This window comes from Hylobates moloch, unplaced genomic scaffold, assembly GCF_009828535.3.
Source record: "Hylobates moloch isolate HMO894 unplaced genomic scaffold, HMol_V3 SCAFFOLD_10, whole genome shotgun sequence".
Classification (NCBI taxonomy): Eukaryota; Metazoa; Chordata; class Mammalia; order Primates; family Hylobatidae; genus Hylobates; species Hylobates moloch.
Genome location: NW_026652285.1, coordinates 5,500,777 through 5,519,521, shown reverse-complemented (window position 1 = coordinate 5,519,521; position 18,745 = coordinate 5,500,777). Strand labels below are relative to the sequence as shown.

General features: G+C 39.4%; 1 protein-coding gene across 4 annotated transcripts in view; it reads left to right on the top strand.

The window, feature by feature from the left end:
• Nucleotides 1-18,745, top strand: part of TRIM37 (tripartite motif containing 37) — a 118,276-nt gene that overhangs the window by 5,966 nt on the left and 93,565 nt on the right. For all 4 annotated transcript variants that reach the window (XM_058445196.1, XM_032162850.2, XM_032162852.2 and 1 more), the window contains exons 3-6: nt 7,919-7,959; nt 10,847-10,963; nt 14,658-14,745; nt 17,513-17,635. In XM_058445196.1, the coding sequence (XP_058301179.1) occupies nt 7,919-7,959; nt 10,847-10,963; nt 14,658-14,745; nt 17,513-17,635 (369 nt within the window). The remainder of the gene's footprint in view (nt 1-7,918; nt 7,960-10,846; nt 10,964-14,657; nt 14,746-17,512; nt 17,636-18,745) is intronic.

Genomic DNA, 18,745 nt, shown 5'->3' with positions numbered 1-18,745 from the left:
GATTACAGATGTGAGTCACTGAGCCTGGCCAAGTGTACAGTTTTGACATATATATCTTCTTGTGAGACAATCATTGCATCCAAGTTAGTGAATGTATCTGTCATCCCCAAAGTTTCCTTGTGCCTCTTGGTAATTCCTCCCTCTACTTGCCTTGTCCCCAGGCAACCACTGATCTGCTTTCTGTCACAATAGATAAGTTTGCTTCAGAGATAAGGGGGATGGAAAAAGAGAAAAAAGATAAGTTTGCATGTTCTGGAATTTTATAGAAATGAAAATCATACAATATGTACTCTTACGGATCTGGCTTTTTTTCACTCAGCAAAAATACTGTATGTATCAGTAGTATTCCTTTTTATTGCTAAGTAGTATTCCATTGTATGTATTTACCACAATTTGTTTATGCATTCACCTATTGATGGGCATATGGCATGTTTACAGTTTTTGCTATTGCAATGAAAATTGCTGTGATCATTCATGTACAAGAAGCTTTCTTTCTCTTGGGTAAATAATTAGTAATAGAATGGATAGAGATTATATGGTAGATGTGTGTTTAACATTTTGAAAATTGCCAAGCTATTTTCTAAAATACTTGTATCTGGGAGCTAAACAATAAACACACATGGACATAAAGGAGGAAATGCTAGATGCTGGGGACTTCAAAAGCGGGAGAGGAGGAGGGGGATGAAGGTTAAATTAAAAAAAGGATTGGGAGGCCGAAGTGGACGGATCACCTGAATTCGGGAGTTTGAGACCAGCTTGACCAACATGGAGAACTCCGTCTCTACCAAAAATACAAAATTAGCCAGGTCTGGTGGTGCATGTCTGTAATCCCAGCTCCCTGGGAGGCTGAGGCAGGAGAATCGCTTGAATCCAGAAGGCGGAGGTTGCGGTGAGCCGAGATCACACCATTGCACTCCAGCCTGGGCAACAAGAACGAAACTCTGTCTCAAAAATAAGAAAAAGGAAATAGTTTTATAATTTTACATTCTCACCAGCAGTGTATGAGAGTTCCAGTTCCTCCACATTAATGCTAATAGTTGGTATGTTCAGTTTTGTGAATTTTAGCCATTCTCAGGGGTGTGTAGCCATTCTTAGAGGTATCTCCTTGTTTTAGTTAGTGTTTCTCTGTTGAGTAATGATGTTAGCCTCTTTTCCAGGAGTTATTTACCATCCATATGTTGTCTTTGGTAAGGGGTCGTTCAGTGCCCCCCATTTTGTGCTAAAATAAGTGTAACAAAATTTTCCATTTTACCCATATTTAACGGTACAGTTCAGTGTCTTTAATTACATTCATAATGTTATACAACCATATCACTATTTCCAAAACCTTTCATCACCCCAAACAAAAAGTCTGTACCCATTTAAAAAGAAAAAAGAAAATAAACATAAGTAAACATAGAAAAGGTATATTAAAAATACAGTATAAAAGATAAAAAATGGTACACCTATGTAGGGCAGCTCCATTCTAATCTTATGAGACTACGGTAGTATATGCGGTCCATCATTTACCGAAACATCTTTTTTTTTTTTTTTTTTGAGACGGAGCCTTGCTCTGTTGCCCAGGCTGGAGTGCAGTGGCGCAATCTCGGCTCACTGCAAGCTCCGCCTCCCGGGTTCACGCCATTCTCCTGCCTCAGCCTCTCCGAGTAGCTGGGACTACAGGCGCCCGCCACCACGCCCGGCTAATTTTTTGTATTTTTAGTAGAGACGGGGTTTCACCATGGTCTCGATCTCCTGACCTCATCATCCGCCCGCCTCGGCCTCCCAAAGTGCTGGGATTACAAGCGCGAGCCACCGCGCCCGGCCTTACCGAAACATCTTTATGTGACACATGACTATACCACTTTTTGTTTATCCTTTTTTTTTATTTATTTATTTTTTGAGACAGAGTCTCGCTCTGTCGCCAGGCTGGAGTGCAGTGGCGCCATCTCGGCTCACCACACCCTCCACCTCCGAGATTCAAGCGAGTCTCCTGCCTCAGCCTCCCGAGTAGCTGGAACTACAGGTGTGCGCCAGTACATCCAGCTAATTTTTGTATTTTTAGTAGAGATGGGGTTTCACCATGTTGGCCAAGATGATGTCGATCTCTTGACCTGGTGATCCACCCTCCTTGGCCTCCCAAAGTGCTGGGATTACAGGCATTGAGCCACCACGCCCAGCCTATTTATCCATTTTTATCTCTTGATGGACCCTTGGGTTGTTTTCACCTTTTGGATGTTGTTAATAGTTCTGTTGTTAACAATTATCTGTTTGAGTTCCTGCTTTCATTTCTTTTGAATATATATCTAGGAGTGAAATTACTGGGTCATATGGTATTCTGTTTATTTTTTTTTTTATTGTGGTAAAATATACCTAATATAAAATTAGCCTTTTTTTTTTTTTTTTTTTTAAATGAGACAGTGTCTCACTCTGTTGCCCACGTTGGAGCACAGTGACACAATCATGGCTCAATGCAGCGTCAATCTCTCGGGCTCAAGCAGTTGGCCTGCTTCAGACTCTTGAGTAGCTGGGACCACAAGTGTGTGCCATTGTGCCTGGCTAATTTTTTTATTTTTTGTAGAGACAAGGTTTTACTTTGTTGCCCAAGCTGGCCTCAAACTCCTGGCCTCAAACTGCTTGGCCTCCCAAGTGCTAGGATTACAGATGTGAGCCACTTAGCCCAGCCAAATTTGCGATTTTAACTGTATTTTTAAGTGTACTGTTTAATGGCATTAAGTACATTCACATTGTTGTGTAGCCATCACCACTCTCCACCTTTAGTACTTTTTCATCATCCCAAACTGAAACTCTGTACTTGATAAACAATAAATTCTCATTATTCTCTTCCCCCTAGCCGCTGTTAACCACTATTCTACCTTCTGTCTTTACATTAACTATTCTTAAGTATATCATATAAATGGAATCATAAAATATTTGTGTTTATTTCTACGTCTCTATTCTGTTCTATTAGTCTCTATTTCTGTTCTTATGGTAGTACCACACTGTTTTGATTACTGTAGCTTTGTAGTAAGTTTTGAAATTAGGAAGTGTGAGTCCTCCAACTTTTTCTTTTTCAAGATAGTTTTGGCTATTTGGCATCCCTTGAGATTCCACGTGAATTTTAAATGCAGTTTTCTACCAATATGAAAAGTACCATTGGAGTTTTAGTAGGGATTACATTGATTCTGTACATGCCTTTGAGTAATATTGCTGTCTTAACAATATTAAATCTTATGATCCTTGAACATGGGTGTCTTTCCATTTATTTAGGACTTCTTTAACTTCTTTCAGCAGTGTATTGTAGTTTTGCACCTATAAGTCTTTCTTTTTCTTTTTTATTTTTTTGAGACAGGATCTTGCTGTCACCCAGGCTGGAGTGCAGTGATGCGATCATGGCTCACTGCGGCCTCAACTTCCTGGGTTCAAGTGATCCTCTTGTCTTGGCCTCGCAATGCTGGGATTATAGGTGTGAGCCACCACACTCAGCCTCCATGTATGTCTTTCAAATTCTTGATTTGTTTTTTACCTAAGCATTTTATTCCTTTTGATGGTGTTGCAAATGCAGCACTTTGGGAGGCCAAAGACGGAGGATTGTTTGAGCCCAGGACTTCAAGACCAGCCTGAGCAACATGGCAAGATCCCATCTCTGCAAAAAAATTAAAAAATTAGCTGGATGTGGTGGGCACACCTGTAGCCTCAGCTACTTCTGAGGGTCAGGTGGGAGGACCTCTTGAGATGAAGAGGTTGAGGCTGCAGTGAGCTGTGTTTGGGCCACTGCACTCCTGCCTGAGCGACAGAGTGAGACTTGCCTCAAAAACAAAAACAACCCCAGAAAGTATTTGGCATGTTTTTGTATGTATATATAGTTTGCCTCAAACAGTACATTAGGGGATGTAAGAAATTTTGTATGCTTTCCCAAGGCATCTGAGATCCTCTATGATCTGCCTCCTAGTTTTCTTGCAATTTTGAGCTGTTTGGGAATAAAAGTCCTTTGTTAACAAATTTCCTATTTACTGCCTGTTTTCTCTTATAGCTAAAACTATTTAAATGAGTGTTTTCCACTCCATTTCCCTGCAACCTTGCCATCTACTTACCCTTCAACCCATTCTAACTTGGCTTTAGTTCCCTCCACACCACTCACATGGCTCCTGCAAAGTGTAGACTCAATTTTGCTAAATCCAATGAACCTTTCGTTGGCCTTATCTTTCCTTCTTGGAGCATTCAGCACAGATTACTTCATCTGTTTTTCTTGAAACATTATCTTTGGTATCTTTGCCATAATAGCTATACCATCTTCCTAGTAACGTCACGGTCTATGGATTTTTTTTTTTTTTGGATACTGAGTCTTGTTCTGTCATCCAGGCTAGAGATAGTGGCATGATCATGGCTCACTGCAGCCCTGACCTCTGGACTCAATTGATCTCCCACCTCAGCCTCCTGAGCAGTAGCTGGGACTACAGGCGTGACCACCATGCCCGGCTAATTTTTAAATTTATTGTAGAGATGGTATCTTGCTATGTGACCCAGGCTGATCTGGAGCTCCTGGCCTTAAGCAATCCTCCCACCTTGGCCTGCCAAAGTGCTGGGATTAAAGGTATGAGCCACCACACCCGACCGGTCCATGACTTTTAACACTATCTCTAGACTTATACTTCCCAACTTTATCTTTTCAGTCCTGGCCTTTTCTCTGCCTCCAGTATCTAACTACCCTCATTTGGACTTGTAGTATGCATCTGAAATATATCATTTCTATAAGAGGTTTTTGTTTTTTTTTTTCCCCCACCATGCCAAATCTGTTTCTTTTCCAGTCAGGAACCCAGTTTTTTACCCAAAAACCTAGCTCACCTTGATCTTTTTTTCCTCACATCCAGTTATAATTGAACTATAAATGTTAGCAGCCAGTTTTTTTTTTTTTTTTTAAAGATTATCTTAGATACTTAGTATATATTGCTAACAGCTTCTCTCTAACCCTTACAGTGGTTTTGCAGGGTAGGTATGTTGATTCTCTTGTTGCATGTGAGGAGACGAGCTCAGTCACTTGTCCAATGTCGTGTGGTCCATAGTGCCAGAGCTGAGAATCAGACACAGATCTGAATACTTTCTAAAGCTTGTGATTCTTCCAGTTTAATGAAGGAGAGAAAATAATTTTTAATTTTTATTTTATGTTTATAATTTTTTAATTGAATGAGGGGGAATGCTCTAAAGATATTTGTTTAATATTATGCATTAATATTGTACCACTGGTTCTTTGGTTTTGGTTTGAGAGAAACATTGCTTTTCTCAAAGTATTAACATTGTCATTTATTTTGTAATTAAATTAGATTGTGGAGGCTGAGTAATTTCATGCCTGTTTGCCTGTAATCCCAGCACTTTGGGAGGCCCAGGCGGGCGGAGATCACCTGAGGTCAGCAGATGGAGACTAGCCTGGCCAACGTGGGAAAACCCCATCTCTAATAAAAATACGAAAACCATCTGGGTGTAGCGTCGCATGCCTGTAATCCCAGCTGCTTGAGAGGCTGAGGCATGAGAATTGCTTGAACCCAGGAGGCAGAGGTTGCAGTGAGTTGAGATTGCACCACTGCACTCGAGCCTGGGGGAGGGAGTGAGACTCTGTCTCAAAAAATAAATAAATAAATTAGATTGTGGAATACAAGATAAAAATACCACAAATATTCAGAGAATGTAAAGCCCACTATAGCCTGGGAAAGGCAGGAAATTTTATGGACATGATCCAGTGAAATTTCTGTGAGACAGGACACGGAGGGAGGGACCATATAAGCAAATGCACAGATATGTCGACAGTGTTATATAGTGCAGCAATAAGCCTGTTTTGACTGGGAGGGAGGGGGACATTTAAAAATACGATCTGGTTACTCCCTATCATAGTCCTAGTCTTTATAAGGTTTGTAGTCTAGCAGGGCAAAGGAAACCAACAAATAAGTCGTCATAATAAAGTATCCGAAGGGGGAAGTATAGGTTGCTGTGGTAGATCATGGCAATTGTATCTAAAATAGTTTGCAGAGTGTCAGGGAAAGCTTTTTGGAGAAAGCAACTTATGAACTGAAATCTAAACAATGAGTAGGAGTAACCCAGATGAAGAAAGGTTTTGAAGAATATCTTAGGCAGAGAGAGGAAACGTGTAAAGACATTACCTTGCTGGGTTATAGGGCCAGTTCTGGAGAGGAGTTCATGAGACCAGTTCTGGAGAGGAGCTGTGACTTTAACAGAAGAGTGGCATGGTCATGGCATTGTTTCAGGGGAAGAAACCTGACCCAAATTTCATTTTTGCCTAGGGACCAAGGTAATAATAATGTTCAAGGTTATTAAGAATGGAGGAATCCTTTTCCATAGGCTTTTTATTTTATTTTTATTATTTTTGAGACAGAATCATGCTCTGTTACCCAGGCTGTAGTGCCGTGGTGCCATCTCGGCTCCCTGCAGCCTCCACCTCCTGGGTTCAAGCAATTCTCCTACCTCAGCCTCCCGAGTAGCTGAGACTACAGGCTCATGGCACCACACCTGGCTAAATTTGTATTTTTAGTAGAGACGGGATTTCACTATGTTGGCCAGGCTGGTCTCGAACTCGTGACCTCGTGATCCACCCACTTCGGCCTCCCAAAGTGCTGGGATTATCGGTGTGCTCTGTATGCTTTTTCTTTCAGCCTTATTTTCTTTGCTCTGAAGTACCTTGCTTCCTGTCATTTTAAGTCTTTTACTGTCCTTTAAGGTTTCTTTGGGAATTTTATTTCTAAGTTAATTATTTGGCATCAAGTTAAAGCTCATGTTCATTTTAAAAAGTAGAAAGAGATAAACAAATAACAGATATTGGGAGTACGTTGGTGTAGGATCATAGTTATTTACCTCTGAACCTATTTATCAGACAATTAAAACAAAGTTTTTTTATTATAAACCTGTTGTTTCCTGAAACTAGTCAGAAAATCTTAACATCTTTATATATGATATAACATTGCTCTCAGTTTCCTAATAAATTATTAATATAATTTTCGGTTTAGTAGAGACATTATTCTCTTCTAAAACCTTTTTATAATTATGAGGAAACCAAGATAGAAGCTTCAATTACTGAACTATGAAACCGTTTTTTTTTTGTTTTTTTTTTTGAGACAGTCTTGCTCTGTTGCCCAGGCTAGAGTGCAGTGGCAGGATCTCGGCTCACTGCAACCTCTGCCTCCTTGGTTCAAGCAATTCTGCTGCCTCAGCCTCCTGAGTAGCTGGGATTACGGGCGCCTGCCACCATCACTATACCTGGCTAATTTTTGTATTTTTTGTAGAGACGGGATTTCACCATGTTGGCCAGGCTGGTCTCCATCTGCTGACCTCAGGTGATCTGCGCACCTTGGCCTCCCAAATTGCTGGGATTACAGGCATGAGATACCGCACCTGGCCCTGTGAAACTGTTATAAGACTTAAAAGTTGTGCTGTATTGCTTATTCATTTTTTTTGGTTTAATTTACATGTCTATAATGTATGTAACTCAGAATTAGCTTCCTTTTTTTTTGAATTAGCTTTTCAAAAAATAAATTTAGTAGTAAACTAGATAGAAATAAATCATCGCTGTGGTTTATTTTTGAGTGCAAAGGAGACAGTGTCATTATTATAAGACAATAATAAGATTATATATACGTTCCCTGTGAGAATCAGTTAGTCCTGAAATCATTCCTTTTCCTGTGTGAGAGTAGCCTTTTAACAGCTATTTTGTGTTGAGTTCTGTCCCTTCGAAAGTTTATCCCTATGAGGATGACAGTGTGAGGGAAACAGTAAATTGCCTGTTACTTCTATAAGTATCTCTAAAATTAAGCACTAGAGATTAAACTCATTAGATTTGTATTAAGTATTTTTTATATATATATATATATATATATATATATATATATATAGTAATGGTGTTTTCTAATCAATATCTAATCTTTTGCCCCCTTAGCGCTGGCTGACAGAGCAGAGAGCTCAATGTCCTCATTGCCGGTAAGTGTTTCGCTATCATTATTTGTGAATTTTGAAAATAGTAAGGTCAGAATGTGCCTTGGGATTCATAAAGGCAGTTTTCCTGCAGTCTGCCCATTTCTCCTCTTCGTGAAGATAGTTGAGTAGAAATAAGCAATCTGACTAGAAAAAGAAATGCAGGGACTAATTCATGTGACTTAAAATTATGTTTACTATGTTGTACTCTGCCTCTCAGAAAATCATTGTATAACTTCTTAATTTACCTTTTATAATTAAGTAACAAATTTTTAATGTTTCTGGTTAAAAAATCCAGATAGGCCATAACTTATCTTTTATAATTAAGCAAAAAATTTTAATGTTTTCTGGTTAAAAAAATCCAGATAGTTTGGCCGGGCACAGTGGCTCACACCTGTAATCCCAGCACTTTGGGAGGCCAAGGTGGCTGGATCACCTGAGGTCGGGAATTCGAGACCAGCCTGGCCAACATAGTGAAACTTTGTCTCTACTAAAAATACAAAAATTAGCCGGGCGGGCGTGGTGGCGCACGACTGTAGTCCCAGCTACTCAGGAGGCTGAAACATGAGAATCGCTTGAACCTAGGAGGTGGAGGTTGGAGTGAGCTGAGATCGTACTGCTGCACTTGAGCCAAGGTCACGCCACTGCGCTCCAGCCTGGGCCACAGAGCGAGAGTCTGTCTCAAAAAAATAAAAACAAAAAACAAAAAAAACAAAAAAATCCAGATGGTAGAGATAAATATAAAATAAAAAGGCTTCTGGTTCTGATACTCCCTACCCTGTCTTCTCACTTAATAACACTTTCAGAAGAAATTGTTGGGTTTGGTATCTATTCTTCTAGACTGTTTTTTGTGCATGTATTTTGTAATGCCCTAATCCAGTATGATTGTGCCTATATTTATATATATATATGCGTATGTGATTCCCATATGCTTTTTCTTAAAATGTACCAATGATATAATACTGTTTTGCAGTTTGCTTTTTCATGTAAAATATGGTAGATATCTTTTCTTGATTGTATGTATACATAAGTCATTTTTTTTAAAAAGTGACTTATAATCAATTTTACGACTATACCTTGATTTATTTATGCCCATATTGAGAGACATTTAGGTTATCTCTACTTTTGGTTTCAAAAAATAATGGAGTGCCATCTGTTACCCATTTTTCTTTTTATATTCACTTTTCTTTTTATTTTTTTTGAGACAGAGTCTAGCTCTGTCATCCAGGCCAGAGTACAGTGGCGCGATCTCAGCTCACTGCAGCCTCGACCATCTGGGCTCAGGTGCTCCTCCTACCTCAGCCTCCCTCCTAACTGGGAACACTGGTGTGTGCTACCATGCTGGCTAATTTTGTTTATTTTTTGTAGAGATGAGATGTCACTGTGTTGGCCAAACTGGTCTCGACTTCCTGGGCTCAAGGGATCCTACCACCTTGACCTCCCGAAGTGCTAGGATTGCAGGCGTGAACCACTGTGCCCCGTCCCACCTTTCTTACATTATCTTATAAGACCAGCATTATCAAGTAGAACTTTTTATAATGATGAAAGTATTCTGTGTCTACACTGTCCAGTATGGTAGCCACTCGTTGCGTGTGGCTGTCAATCACTTGAAATGTATCTAGTGTGGCTATATGATGAAATTTTACTTATTTATTTATTTTTGAGATGGAGTCTCACTCTTTCGCCAGGCTGGGGTGCAGTGGCGCAATCTTGGCTCACTGCAACCTCTGACTACCTGGTTCAAGTGATTCTCCTGCCTCATCCTCCCAAGTAGCTGGGATTACAGGCACGTGCCACCACGCCCAGCTAATATTTGTATTTTTAGTAGAGACGGCATTTCACCATGTTGGCCAGGATGGTCTTGATCTCCTGACTTATGATCCGCCCGCCGTGGCCTCCCAAAATGCTGGGATTACAGGTGTGAGCCACTGCACCTGGCCAAAGTTTTATTTTTATTTAATTTTAACTTAAAAGAGTCACATGTGGCTAGTGGCTATCGTTTTGGACAGTACAGCTGTGGATTTTGTGTTTTGTTTGGTTTTTGAGACAGGGTCTCACTCTGTTCCCTAGGCTAGAGTGCAGAGGCATGATCTTGGCTCACTGCAGCCTCAATCTTCCTGGCTCATGTGGTCCTCCTACCTCAGCTTCATGGGTAGCTGGGACTATAGGCACATGCCACCGCACTTGGCTAATTTTTTATAGAGACAGGGTTTCATCATGTTGCCCAGGCTGGTCTCGAACACCTGGGCTCAAGCAATCTACCTGCCTCGGCCTCCCAAAGTGCTGGGATTACAGGCATGAGCCACCACGCCAACAGTACAGCTTTAGACTCAGAAGTTGAGAATTCAGTCCATATTCTGAATCATATGTTTTTGTTTAGCTTTTTGTTTCTTTTCGTAAATGACTTGTTAATGTGGTGAAAATCAGTCGCAGATAATATTTTTCGTTGTGTCTTTATTTTTTTATTTTTTATTTTTTTAGTTTTAATAGTGTTATGGGGCCAGGTAGTGGCTCATACCTGTAATCCCAGTACTTTGGGAGGATCACTGGAGGCCAGGAGTTCAAGACCAGCCTGGGAAATATAGTGAGATTCCCGTCTCTACAAAAAATTTTAAAATTAGCTGGGTTTGATGGTGTGCTGCTGTAGTCCCAGCTACTCAGGAGGCTGAGGCAGGAGGATCGCTTGAGCCTAGGAGGTCAAGGCTACAGTGAACCATGATCATGCATGCCGCTGCATTCCACCCTGGGTCATAGAGTGAGACTCATCTCTTAAAAAAAAAAAATAGTGTTATGGTATGAGTATTATTGTGCTCTCTATTTTGAGAAATGTATTAATTTTATAAAGTAATCTCAAATTCCTGAATTAGCGTATGTGTATGGATTTTCTCCCCAGTGCTCCACTCCAGCTACGAGAACTAGTAAATTGTCGTTGGGCAGAAGAAATAACACAACAGCTTGATACTCTTCAACTCTGCAGTCTCACCAAACATGAAGAAAATGAAAAGGATAAGTATGTTCTTAATTTCTTTTTTCAATGTTGAATGGATTTTGCCTTTGTGTTGTTTAATGACACTATATTGGTAGTTGCCTTAGTTATTTATGAATAAGTGGTGTTATATTTCTTGTTTTTAATTCTTTCAGTCATGTGCTGTTGCTGTTAAGTAACATATTCTTATTGTGTTTATTTAACAACAGTTATTTCATGCCATGTATACACACAGACACCGCTCGCCCTCCCCTCCCCCAACACAGAAAGTACTTTGCTAGATGATAGGTGTACAAAGGTAAATGAGACATGACTTCTGTTAACTGTTTAATGGGGACACAGTGATAATACAGTGTTAAGTCATTTGAGGGACAAGAATGAATAAATGGTCTTATGTTCCATAATTGAAGAATTTTGAACATATCTGGAGAGTTGTTATGGGGAGCAGATAAAGAAAGGAAAGAGTGATGTGGCAGTGATTTGTTTTTATAGATGAAGAAGCTACAACATGGTTAATTGGTGAACACTTAGGTGTTTTTCCTCTGAAGTGGTGGGTATTACTATTTGGAAAGACCTTTTACCTCTTGTTGGGCCTCTTCTATTACAGCCTCTCAAAAGGAGTAGACTGCTACGGTTTGCTAACCTGCTAGTATTTCTTATTTGCTGTTTGATGCCTACTGGCCTCCCCTTGCTGCAAGTGAATACAGGCTGTTGATTGAGAGGAGTTTTGGCAAATTTTCAATATTGTAAAAGCTATATTATCAATTTGGTCTTTTGGAAGTCTTGCTAAATGAGCTTCCAAACAGTATCTGATATATTTCTTCTAACTTTTATTAATTTCCCATTTTATATTCTGATTACTTATGAATTAGAAATATAAAATATAAACCTATGTAAGTGTTTTCTCTAAGTTCAGTGTCCTTCATCAATGAAATGCTTTTTTAAAAATGCAAGAGTGGGCCAGGCGTGGTGGCTCACGCTTGTAATCCCAGCACTTTGGGAGGCTGAGGCGGTTGGATCACCTAAGGTCAGGAGTTCGAGACCAGCCTGGCCAACGTGGTGAAACCCTGTCTGTATTGAAAGTACAAAAATTAGCTGGGCGTGGTGGCAGGTACCTGTAATCCCAGCTACTTGGGAGGCTGAGGCAGCAAGAATTGCTTGAACCCAGATGGTGGAGGTTGTAGTGGGCCAAGATCGCGCCACTTCGTTCCAGCCTGGATGACAGAGCTAGACTCCATCTCCAAAAAAAAAAAAAAAAATGCAAGAGTATGTCTACTTTATAAACAAGAGAATACTTAAAACTTTTTTTTTTTTTTTTTTGAGACGGAGTCTTGCTCTGTACCCCAGGCTGGAGTGCAGTGGCGCAATCTCAGCTCACTGCAAGCTCCGCCTCCCGGGTTCACGCCATTCTCCTGCCTCAGCATCCCGAGTAGCTGGAACTACAGGCGCCCGCCAACGCGCCCGGCTAATTTTTTGTATTTTTAGTAGAGACGGGGTTTCACCGTGTTAGCCAGGATGGTCTCGATCTCCTGACCTCATGATCCGCCCGCCTCGGCCTCCCAAAGTGCTGGGATTACAGGCTTGAGCCACCGCGCCCGGCCAAAACGTTTTAATTTGGTAAAATATACATAAAATTTACCATCTTAATCATTTTTTAATGTACAGTTCAGTTATGTTAAGCATGTTCACATGTTCAGCCAATCTCCAGAACTTTTTAAACTTGCAAATCTGAAACTGTACCCGTTAAACAACTCCCTATTCCTTCTTCCCACCAGCCCCTGGCAGCCACAATTGTACTTTCTGTTTCTATCTGTTTGAGTACTCTAGATACTGCATATAAGTAAAACCATACAGTACCTCTCTTTTTGTAACTAGTTTATTTTACTTAGCATAATGTCCTCAAGGTTCATCCATGTGTCAGAATTTCCTACCTTTTTAAGGCTTAATAATATTATATTGTATGTATATGTCACATTTTTTTTTGTCCATTCATCTCTCAGTAAAAATTGGTGTTGCTTCCACCTTTGAGCTGTAGTGAATAATGCTGCTATGACTATGGATGTTCATGTCTTTGAGACTCTGCTTTCAGTTCTTTTGGTTATGTAATCAGAAGTAGAATTGCTAGATCATGTGGTAATTCTATTTTTAATTTAAGTTTTTGAGGAATCTCCATACTGTTTTCCATAGTGACTGTACCATTTTACAGTCCCACCAACAGTGCACAAGGGTTCCAGTTTTTCCACATCCTGGCCAACACTTGCTCTTTTTTGTTTTTTTGATAGCAACCATCCTAATATGGTATGACGATTCACATTTCTCTAATGATTAGTAGTAATGAGCATCTTTTCATATGCTTACTGGAGATCTTTTGCTCATTTTTAAATTAGAGTTTTTAAAATTTATTTGTTGAGTTATAGGTGTTATTTATATATTCTGGATGTTAAACCTTCATTCTTTTTTTTTTTTTTTTTTTTTTTTGTGGCAGAGTCTTGCTCTGTTGCACAGGCTGGAGTGCAGTGGTGGAATTATCAGCTCACTGCAACCTCTGCCTCCGGGTTCAAGCGATTCTCATGCCTCAGCCTTCTGAGTAGCTGGGATTACAGGAGTGCACCACCACGCCCAGCTAATTTTTTGTATTTCTAGTAGAGAAGGAATTTCACTATATTGGCCAGGCCAGTCTCAAACTCCTGGCCTCAAATGATCCACCTGCCTTGGCCTCCTAAAGTGCTGGGATTATAGGCATGAGCCACCACTGCACCCGGCCTGTAGTTTATTTGTATATACGGTGTAAAATAAGGGTCTGTATTAGTCTGCTAGGTCTTCCATAACAATACTGCTAACTGAGTAGCTTAAACAATAGAAATTTATTTTCTCACAGATCTGATAGGTGTTAAATCCAAGATTAAATGCTGGCAGTGTTGGTTTCTGGTGAGGCCTCCCTTTCTCCTTGATTTATAGATGGCCACCACCTAGCTCTGTCCTCACATGATCTTTGCTATGTGCACGTGCACGCCTGGTGTCTCCTCCTCTTATAAAGGACACCAGTCCTGTTGGATTTGGGTCCTGCCCTTGTGATCCTTACTTAAGCTTAATTACCTCCTTAAAGGCTCTGTCTGCAAATACATTCACACTGGGGGTTAAGGCTTTAACCTGTGAATTTGAGGGGGAACATAGTCAATCCATAACAGAATTTAACTTTATTGTTTTTCATGTGAATATCCAGTTTAAAAGAACGTTTAAAATTGAGTTGTTCATTTTGCATGAGGGTCTAGTTTTAAATCGTGCAGTTAATCATGTGTCTTGATTATTGTTATCATTCACCACATGTAGGAAAAGTACTTGTGCATGCTCATGTAGGTATAGATGCATAATCAATATGATTATTAAGCACATGCCCAAAATGTAGTAGTACAATAGAATATATCATCTATAGTGCTGCTTGGAAATGGTGCAATATATGTTACGTTTTTAAGAAGCAAATCTGTATTTTGCATGTGATTATAAAGTCCAGATCAATGAAAACAGTACTTTACAGAAAATTGTCCGCATAAACTTCTTTAGCTTACTTTACAGAAGCCATGGAGTACATTTTATACTGTGTTTCTTGAGATGTAATCATTTAAAATTGACCTGTTTGCCCAAGCTTAAGAATTTGTGGAGGTGATTATGTTCCAATTTTATTTAATTTATAACTTTATTTTCTTTTCATAATGTATAGATGTGAAAATCACCATGAAAAACTTAGTGTATTTTGCTGGACTTGTAAGAAGTGTATCTGCCATCAGTGTGCACTTTGGGAAGGAATGGTGAGCAGAACAAATTCAGTATTTTTTTTAAGTTAGAGGCTAGAAGGCACTGAAATACTTATTCAGATAGAAAATAGTGTCATTATGCGCTCGTAGAATGAAAATTAAAATGCATCTGCTTTCTAGACGCTTTATTAAAGGTATTGTACTTTTATTCCAGAAGAATCTTGTTTGTGCGGTTTGATGTAGGACATGGACCCCTTACGTAAATATTTTAATTTCTAACACCTATAAAACATATCCTCTATTCATTTGCAGATCTTTTGTTGTAGGATCTAGGTCACTTTTTTCATTAAAGGTCAGTTGATCAGATGTACTGGCCAACATTTCCAATTTTAGTTCCTTTAAAATGGAGCAAGAACTTAGACACTTGTGAAACAACATGAGTGCGCCTATCTAGATCCTTATAATTATTTTTTATTTTTTAGATTTTTTCCAATTGAATTCAAGAGCAGTTTTTAAAGACAGTCTACCATTATTGAGCCTGAAGCGTTGAAGTTAGTTTTCTTAGAAGCAGCTTTTTTATTTTAAAGTCATGTTCTGTTGTTTACTGAATACTTTTTTTTTCTTTTTTTGAGAATTTCGCTCTTGTTGTCCACGCTGGAGTGCAATGGTGAGATCTCGACTCACCGCAACCTCCGCCTCCCGGGTTCAAGTGATTCTCCTCCCTCAGCCTCCCTAGTACTAGCTGGGATTACAGGGATGCGCCACCACCACGCCTGGCTAGTTTTGTATTTTTAGTAGAGACAGGGTTTCTCCACGTGGGTCAGGCTGGTCTTGAACTCCTGACCTCAGGTGATCCACCTGACTTGGCCTCCCAAAATGCTGGGATTACAAGCGTGAGCCACCACTCCCAACCTCTGAATACTTAATTAAATGATCTCCTTACAATAATAAGTACAATTGGCATAAATAGGTTGAGAATAAACACAATAGATTCTTAGGAAAAATAAGTGATGGGGGAAATGGAAGTGGGTAGGTATCTAGAGTTGCCATGAGAATTGATCATTCTGTGGACATCAGTCAGTATGTTTTACTGAGAGAGTGGCAGGCCAGATTGGTTGAGTAGAGCTCAATTCAGAGAGCTTTCTGTTAGAATTTGAATATTGTGCTGACTAGAAAAAATTAAGTTCTCACATTTAATACTTTAAATACATAGATTTTATAAGAGATAGTAGAAATGTTTTTTTCTATACTTAAAGTGAACATGTAAAAATCTACATCCTTTTTGGAGACAATAATGGGATACTTTGGCTAAATAAGACAATTGTAGTAAGAACTTATAGGAGATTTCTTATATTAAAAATATAATTCTAGTTACCAATCAAAATTATTTTTAGGTAGTTAGCTATAAAAATCGTTTTTTGAGCTGAATGCAACTGGCTTTGTGAGGCTAACTTGTATCAGTCTTCTATCTCTGTAGTAACTCTGTGGGATGGAAAATGGGTTCATTGCTTTTGTTAATTTTGTATCCTGGGCTTTTTCTTCAAGTGTCTTTCTAATTCATTCAGCTGTGGTGAAGACTAGGGATTTGGTGATGAACATATCAAACAATTAATTATATACTTAATTGGCTTGATAAATTATAGGAATAAATACAGAGAGCTGATGGGGATGCATAATTATAGCATCTGATCCTGTAAATCTGAGCTAAGTGCCAAGGATGAGTAGGATTAAGACAAACCAAGATGGGAGAGGGAAGATGGAGAATTATTATTATTATTTGTTTTGTTTTGTGTTTTTGAGACAGTGTCTCACTCTGTCACCCAGGCTGGAGTGCAGTGGGGTGATCTCAGCTCACTCCAACCTCCGCCTCCCAGGTTCAAGTGGCTCTCCAGCCTCAGCCTCCTGAGTAGCTGGGATTACAGGCGCATGCCACCACGCCCAGCTAATTTTTGTATTTTTTAGTAGAGATGGGGTTTCATCATGTTGGCCAGGCTGGTCTCGAACTCCTGACCTCAGGTGATCCACCCGCCTCAGCCTCCCAAAATGCTGGGATTACAGGCGTGAGCCACCGTGCCCAGCATTATTATTATTATTTTTTTTTTTGGTTTTTATTTAAAAAAAAAATTTTTTTTTGGGACAGAGTCTCTCTCTGTCACCCAGGCTGGAGTACAGTGGCCTGATCACAGCTCACTGTAAGCTCTGCCTCCCAGGTTTAAGCAATTCTCATGTCTCAGCCTCTTGAGTAGCTGGGATTACAAGTGTGTGCTACCATGCGTGGCTACTTTTTGTATTTTAGTAGAGATGTGTTTTTGCCATGTTGGCTAGGCCAGTTATGAATTCCTCAGTTCAAGTGATCTGCCGTCCTCAGCTTCCCAAAGTACTGGGATTACAGGCATGAACCACCACACCTGGCTGAGAATTATTTTTTAATAAGAGGGAGTAATTTTTGTAAAGTCCTGGTGGAAAGAAGTTTGAGGACATGGAAGAAGACTAGTGTTGCCTTAGAGAAGAGTGACTGGCTGATAAGGTTGTGGCAGATGATTTGGGCTGTGGTTAAAGATTTTGGTTCTTTTTAATAAGTTAATTTCTAGTTAAATGAATATTTTGCTAAAGCCTTTTATTTACAGTCTTGAAAGAGTTCCTACATGGACCAAGTGATTTTAAGCAGGCACTGGCCTGCTTCAACAAAATTAAATTAGCTAATAAGATAAAGTTCATTTGAAATATTTACCAGTTTATTAGTGTCCATAGAGTGTTACAAAGGAATGTAAATGCAGATAAGATATGTGAAAGTGTTCTAAAGCTACTCTAATTTAAATAGCATGGCGGACATACCTTTAAACCTTTGGCAGAAATTTATGAGCAACATGTCACTAAAGTGAATGAAGAGGTAGCCAAACTTCGTCGGCGTCTCATGGAACTGATCAGCTTAGTTCAAGAAGTGGTAAGACTACTACTAAAATATAATTATTTTGTTTTTAATCTGTAATATATAATAATATATTTATATAATATAAGTTAATCAGATGTTGAAATCAAGATTTTCAAGATTTGCAAATTTGATAGGCTGTACCTGTAGTCAAATCCCATAAATTTCAGAGTATCTGAGAAATTTGCATACAAAGCCCCTGGCTTGTAAGGAAGCAGTTGGAGTCAGAGAATTACCTCTTATGCAGAATTAGAAAATCAGTGAATTTAAAAAGTCTGTTTGTTACAGAGTCAATAATTAACTTATTTTTTCTTTTTTTTTGAGATGGAGTTTCACTCTTGTCGCCCAGGCTGGAGTGTAATGGCGCGATCTCAGCTCACTGCAACCTCCACCTCCTGGGCTCAAGCGATTCTTTTGCCTCACCCTCCCGAGTAGCTGGGTGCCCGCCACCACACCCGGCTAATTTTTGTATTTTTAGCAAAGACAGGGTTTCACCATATTGGCCAGGCTGGTTTCAAACTCCTGACCTCGTGATCCACCTGCCTTGGCCTCCCAAAGTGCTAAGATTACAGGCGTAAGCCACTGTGCCTGGCCCCAGTAATTTACTTCTAAATAGAATCAGTATTGACTTGTACAGTCATTCATTAAGTTATACACTCTTTGGATCCCCAGCTTTTGGGTGAGTCTCTTTTACTAAGGAATGAGCTATTTGTTATGTCCTGATTTAGAACTCCACAGAGTTGAAAGTGCAATATTTAACATTACTCTTTAGATACTATATAGGTCAAACAGCTTTAGTGAGCTATTTATAATGTTATTTCTGTGAAAAAATGTGATAAGCCCCCAAGAATGAAATACTAAGCATGTTTTTAGAATACATTTTGTTTCAAGTTGTCAGAATGACAGTCATAAATGAGGTTTATGGACCGTTTCCTAACTTAAAATGAAGTTTGTGGACCATATCCTAAATTAAAAACAGATGCCTTCTTTCTTTTACCCCTTTAGGGATCAAGAATCAAGTGATCATTTATAACATTCTTTATGCAGAAAATTTGTGTTTTTGATTGCATGTCTGCCATTTTGAAATATAAGCGACTTGGGTCATTTCCATTTGGCCTTCCTCTA